This window comes from Penaeus monodon, chromosome 16, assembly GCF_015228065.2.
Source record: "Penaeus monodon isolate SGIC_2016 chromosome 16, NSTDA_Pmon_1, whole genome shotgun sequence".
NCBI classification, from domain to species: domain Eukaryota; kingdom Metazoa; phylum Arthropoda; class Malacostraca; order Decapoda; family Penaeidae; genus Penaeus; species Penaeus monodon.
Window position 1 is genome coordinate 14,413,662 of NC_051401.1, and position 7,500 is coordinate 14,421,161.

General features: G+C 29.6%; 1 protein-coding gene across 7 annotated transcripts in view; it reads left to right on the forward strand.

Annotated features, from left to right (window-relative positions):
• LOC119582541 (transport and Golgi organization protein 1-like) overlaps window positions 1–7,500 on the forward strand; it is a 59,618-nt gene that overhangs the window by 37,938 nt on the left and 14,180 nt on the right. For 4 of the 7 annotated variants that reach the window (XM_037930869.1, XM_037930871.1, XM_037930872.1 and 1 more), the window contains 3 exons: window positions 119–145; window positions 2,217–2,348; window positions 7,163–7,279. In XM_037930869.1, coding sequence (XP_037786797.1) covers window positions 119–145; window positions 2,217–2,348; window positions 7,163–7,279 — 276 coding nt within the window. The remainder of the gene's footprint in view (window positions 1–118; window positions 146–2,216; window positions 2,349–7,162; window positions 7,280–7,500) is intronic. The other 3 variants (XM_037930873.1, XM_037930870.1, XM_037930868.1) reach the window with 1 other exon arrangement.

Genomic DNA, 7,500 nt, shown 5'->3' on the forward strand with positions numbered 1-7,500 from the left:
CTCTTGTATTGTGAAGATTTTCATTCTCATTCATACATTTTATACATCTTTACAAAGTATATTTCAGTCCAGAAAAGAAATTAAATTTATTTTATGCATTTTATGTTCTCTTCAACAGTGGAAGACTTTAGCAGAAGCACTTCAGGTAACAAATGTTATTTAGAAAATTCTGTTAAATTTTCTGTGTGCGTGTGTTCTTTTTTTTTTAAGGTCCTACTTTAAGAATTATTCTGGATTTGTGCAAACTGAGCATGATGTTAGCATGTTTAGTGCTTTATATATATATATATAAATATTATATATATATAAATATTATATATATATATATATATATATATATATATATATATATATATATATATATATATATATATATATATATATATATATACACACATTTTTTTTTTTAGACAAAATTATATTACAAAGGATGTGTTACTCTGTGGGTAAATATTTTTGATAAAACTAGTATTTGAAACATTAGGTAATACATACTGGCATTGTTTGTCTTTACCAAGAGTATTGAGATTTTTTTTTATATGATTTAGTGAAAATGTTTTGTGGTTGTATATAGTTATCCCTTCTTTTACACTGAAATTCTGTGTGTTTTTTTCTTTTCTGCACAATACTTCAGTGTGGTCACTGTTCTTAACCCATTAGCACTGGCACTGTGTACTGTGGTTTTGTTTTATTAATTTTGTTTATAAATAGACGGCTTCACAATAAGTCGTTTCCTTGGCCAACATATCATTTGGTTAACATATTCCTCTAATTTTCAGGGAAGTTTTTAATTTCATTATTATTATTATGTTATTGGTAACAATGATAATAGTAATAGAAACTAAAACTTTTCTGCACCAAAATTCCAAGAAAAGGGTGAATGAGCTCAGATAGGTCTAGGAATTGATGCCTTAGTGACTAAGTGGTTCTAGAGCCAAAATTAAGAGCCAATCAGGGCGATTTGGACCTTTACAAGTAGTGGGATGAAAAAGTCCTAATCCCTTGTTTCATGCATGATATAAATATAAATAAATCATTTATGGCTTTGAATGTTCCGAACAGGGCAAAACTATTTTTATATTTCTTGTGTCATTATAACAGCAAAATTTTATGAATTAAGGAAATTAGGATAAAAAATATACAAGTATGCATAAACGCAGTGAAACAAACATGTCGGCAAACTTTGTTTACCGATATTCATGGTTTTGGCCAAGTTTGTTTATTTCATAGCCTGTGCATAATATTTTCATTGTGTGTGTGTGCATGTGTGTGTGCGTATTTAGCATGAAATGCTAAATAAATGCAAAATAATAAAGTGGAAATTTGAGAGATGCACATAATCAGTAATGGTGTGTATGTTTACCAACATTTGGAACAATTTGCTGTTGTAGACTTTTAGTATACACATCGATGTTGCAGTTGGAGGGGTTTTCATGTACTTCATGATGAAATATGTATATAAATGGGTAATTAATTCAAAGAATGTATGTATATTTTTTTTTATACTTCCATAATCACCCCAGTAGGACTGTGCTTACTCCAAGGGTAGGGCCAAACTCCCCATGTTTTTGCATAATGTGGTCTGTCGTCCACTGCATCTTACTCTTTAAGCTATCATTATATATTTTTTTTCATTTTTTCGTGTAATGTAGGTAATATCTTCCAATATATGTGGAACAATATTTTTGTTTTTGGTCAATGAATGTATGAATTGGAACAAATATGTTAAGAAATAGGTCTAAATCGCCCCTGTCTGCACTAAACAAAACAATGAACAGTGCCTGTACACATCAAGTTTGGTGTGAATGGGTTAGGTTTTGGCACTTTCCATTTTTAGATTTGTAGATCTTTGAAAAGATAGCTTTTAGTTTGAAAAAATAGACTGAAAATTATAGTTGGTTGTTTTGCCAACCTGTGTGTGGTTTTGAATCCAAATAAATGAAAGAGTTTTGTGGGTATTATGCAGATGATTTCATTGTTGCTGGTGATATTGTTGGAATATTAGACTTACTACAAACTGTTGTAGAATATTTCTAACTTTTTTGAATAAGTCTATTTAGCAGATGAAATCATTTATCAAAACCAACATATTTGTAACCTTGCTAAGTAAAACTAAAATACTATAATTTTAGTATGACTTTTATCATTTTTGTCATAACTATACCAAAGATTGCCTTTAATTCACTAATGTCTGTTGATAAACCTGGTATTTTTAGCTTCCAGAAGGACTGGCCTTTGGTGTGGAAGCAGAGGTTGCTGATCCACATATGTCCTCAGGAGCACTTGTATTCCTGGGCATAGTTGTATGCACCATTATTACTATTTATATCGTCCACCTGTTCATGGTTGTAAGTATTGACATGGTTTCATATCTCACTCTTCCTTTTCTTTTCTCCCCCACACTGTCTGGTGTTTAAGTCCTTTTTTTGTGTGTGTGTGTGTGTGTGTGTGTGTGTGTGTGTGTGTGTGTGTGTGTGTGTGTGTGTGTGTGTGTGTGTGTGTGTGTGTGTGTGTGTGTGTGTGTGTGTGTGTGTGTGTGTGTGTGCGCGCGCGCACGCGCATTTGCATGTGTAAGTACTTACAGAGACATGTATATTTGTATACATGCATTCATTTATGTGTCAACATATATGTGATACAGATTTAGTGTGTATGATATATATGAGTATTTTTATGATTATCCAGATGTATGAATCAGTCTTTTTATAGTGCATATGTATGACCATTAATTTATAACTTTGCTACATACATAAAAAGAAGAAAATTTATATGTGAAGATGCCATGATCATAGTACATTCAAATTTATATTGAGAATGCACACACACAGCACATGCATGTGCACTCATACACGGACATAAACACACACATGGAGAGTGCAGTGCATGATATCAGTGCAGTATAGTTGTTAAATGTTGTTAAATTCAGAGAAGATTGGGAAATGGGTGGTCAAGTCTGTTAGCCATGGGTTCTGTAAATGTGCATAGATAATGCTGAAAGAATAATTTTGGGTTATAAAGTGAATGAATATGTGAAAAATTGAAAAAGATAGTGAGGCTTTGTGGGCCGGGACATGAGAGCGAAAGTGAGGGAGGGGAGAAGTGACTGCGAATCCTGCATGGTAAGCATTTCATACGTAGACACAACTGCTCTGAGTACAGCTCTGTTTTGGGTTTGTTTAATGGGAACTACTGAGATCAGACCAGGAAAATAAGGTTAGCAGAAGCAGCAGTTACAATTAAGGCTCTTAAAGCAAAGGTAGACAGCCTGGTAGCAGAATGTTTGAAAACATGTGAAGAAAATGTAAATTTGGAGGAATTAGTGTATAGTTTGCACAGGAGCACGACCATTCAGAGAGAGAATACTAAAAAGTCTGACAGGAAAATTAAATATGCCAGATGCCTGGCAATGGTAGTCAAATGAGGCACAATTCTGCAAGAAAAAGTTGATAAAGTAATCAATAGGCTGATGTAAACAAGGACATAGTCATATTGGGACTTAAAGAAAAAGTTGTAGATGAAATTGAACAATACAACAAAGACAAGAAATTGATTATCAGTATTCTCAAGGTCATAAATCCTAAATTCTCTGAGCAGAATATCATAGCTTTTAGGAGTCTGTGATTGTAGCAGAAAAGGGAAAGAAATGCCTTGTAAATGTGACATGCATGAATGAGCTAATGGTGACTGATGTAGTAAAGAAAGCTAAAGGCCTGGTCAACCATGATATATATAAGAAAATCTGGATAAGAGAAAATATGACCAAAGATGACAAATGTAGAAGAAAACTTTTGGAGGGTGAGAGGCCTCTAAGCAAAACAAGTTTACTATCGGAACCAAAATGTAGAAACAGGGAAACATTCACCTTGCAGCCAAAAGGAATACCAAAAGATTATATAGAAATAGTTTATACAATTATAGATAGTTTATGTTTGAAGTTACTAGTTACTAGAATTAGATACAATTATTGAAATTAATAAACCAGATGTAATATGCATCACTGAATCCAAACTATCCCTCCATAGACCGTGTAACATTAGGATACGAACAAATGCCTACACATTCTCATACTGACACAAACATCAGAATATGGTAGAAGAAACCTAGGAAGTTAAGTAAAGGGAGTTTTATGAAGTGTATTTTTAAAAATCTTTTAAACTTTTAACTTTCCAAAACCATCAGGCTGGGAGGATGTGTTATCGTGTATGTATTGCAATTATTCTGTGTTTTTGTTTTGTTTTTTTATGTATATTATGGCCCTTTGTTGATGATGGTAGTGTAATTATGTAATTGCTGTAAGTATAGAGTTCTAATTACAAGGATAGATGTGTGTGTGTGTGTGTGTGTGTGTGTGTGTGTGTGTGTGTGTGTGTGTGTGTGTGTGTGTGTGTGTGTGTGTGTGTGTGTGTGTGTGTATATGTATATATGTATATATGTATATACATGTATATACATGTATATACATGTATATACATGTATATACATGTATATACATGTATATACATGTATATACATGTATATACATGTATATACATGTATATACATGTCTATACATGTATATATATGTATATATATATATATATATATATATATATATATATATATATATATATATATATATATATATACAAGGATAGATGTGTGTGTGTGTGTGTGTGTGTGTGTGTGTGTGTGTGTGTGTGTGTGTGTGTGTGTGTGTGTGTGTGTGTGTGTGTGTGTGTATGTATATTGTATATATGTATATATATGTATATATATGTATATACATGTATATACATGTATATACATGTATATACATGTATATACATGTATATACATGTATATACATGTAAATACATGTATATACATGTATATACATGTATATACATGTATATACATGTATATAAATATATATGTATATATGTATATATATATATATATATATATATATAACACACACACACACACACACACACACACACACACACACACATATATATATATATATATATATATATATATATATATATATATATATATATAATGTGTGTGTAAGTGAGTGTGTGTGTGTGTGTGTGTGTGGTGTGGGTGTGTGTGTGTGTGGTGTGTGTGTTGTGGTGTGTGTGTGTGTGGGGTGTGTGTGGGTGTGTATGTATATGTATATGTATATGTATATTCTATGTATATTATTATATATAAAATATATATATTATATATATATATTTATATATATATTATTATATATATATATATATATATGTATATATATATATTATATATATATATGTATTGTTAGTATTATTTATATATATATTATATATATAATATATTATATATATATATATATATATATTGTGTTGTGTGTATTATGTGTGTTTGTTGTGTGTGTTTTGTGTGTGTGTGTGTTGTGTGTTGTGTTGTGTGTTGTGGGTGTGTTGTTTGTGTGTGTTGTGTGTGTGTGTGTGTGTATGTATTGTATTGTATTGTATATTATATGTATTGTTTTATTATATTTATATTATTATATGATATATATATATATATATTATTATATGTATATATTATATATTATTATAATCTATATATGTATATGTATATTTATTATTATTTATATATATTATATATATAATATATATAATATATATTTTTGGTTGTTTTTTGTTGTGTGGTGTGTGGTGTGTGTGTGTGTGTGTGTGTTGTGTTTGTGTGTGTGTGTTGTGTGTATGTATGTATATGTATTTTATTTATGTATATGTTTATTATAAATATATTTATATATCTATTTAGTTCTATATATTAAATATATATATATGTTTGTTATTATATGTATATGTATATTTTATGTATATATATATTATATATTATATATATATATTATATATATTATATTAGTCATTATACACAACATACATATTATCATACGTATATCTACTACATATTGTCTAACATATACATATATATATATACATATATATACATATATATTTCTATTATTATGTTGATATATAATTAGATATAATATAAGATATTTTACATCTATGACCATAATGTGTTCCAAGTGATCCATAGAAATCTCTCTCACTATTTAGGTAATATGGGAAAACATGTAAACATTTCACTAGATTGTCATGCTCTAGCAACAAAATATTTTTCTTGAAAATCTACACTACTATCGTAATGAAAATGCTTTCATATTGATATAACTGAAAAAGAAAATCATATTTGTCAACTGAAGCACAATTCTTAGGAATAGGGGTGGAGTTGAGCCTTTGGCAACAGTGTAAGAACATTGGCAGCATTGCCATGAATGACTTTAGCGACAGTTTCTAGTGTCGCAAGACAGTTTTTTGTCAAAGGAAATAAGTCCTTATATATGTATGTGTATGTATGTATATGTATGTATGTATGTATGTATATCTATGTATCTTTGTTTATTTATATATTCATGTATTTATTTATTTATTTATTGAAAAAAAGGTAAAGAAATTGTTTGAGAATTTTGACAGATATATTATCACAGAGTACTAAACTGTCTTAATATTTGCTACAAAGATATGTGATTATTGATGTAGATATTGATATCATTACAATGTAATTAACATATGCATATTACATAAAAATTGAAGTAAATGTTTGGAGCCTTCTATATTGTTAACCCAAATGTAGTGTTCACTGTAGTATTTTGTGAAAGGTCTCTACACATGTATTCAACCAATCAAGGAATCAATTAGTAGACCTCTTGACCTCACCTGATTTCACTTTTCCGTGAGTTATAAAATCTTTCCTACTGATGCTGTCAATATCAGTGTTGTTATTATGATCATAGACTTCATAATCATTATGATGTTATTAATGTTATTAGTGTGAGTATAAGATATTTAATAAAATCAAGGAAAAGGATAAACAGGTGAGACAGGTACTAGTAGTACTACTACTCCTTAGTGACCAAGTACTTGTGGAGCCAATTAATAAACTAAACTCACAGTGGGCATGGCATCTAGATACATGCCATCCTCAGTGGCATCAGGCTAATTCTTTACAAGTAGTTCTAGTATTTTAGGAAGAGCTGTTTTGGTTAATAGATTGGAATATTAGTAATTACAGTTGCCAGAAAGTGATATTGGTAAATGTTTCATGTAGAATTCTTTGTAATATGCTTCTATTAAAGAATTACCCTAACTTTCAGAAAATGTCCAGAGAAGCGCCAATGTTGGAAGCCTTGAACCGCATTGATCGCGAAAATCGTTTACTAAATGAGGAGAACAAATCTCTTCATGAGCAAATATGCAAAGGCCGAAAAGAGGTAATTATTTTGATGTCATGTTTGTACTGTCTGCATTCCCCCCTCCCCCCCTTTTTTTCCATTTTCTTCTTTTTATTTTTTTTATATGGCATGTCTAAGAAAATTGTTGAGAGGAAGTAATGATTAGGAAATATATATTATATATATATTTTATATATATATTATTATATATTTTGTATATAATATATATATATAATATATATATTATATATATATATATT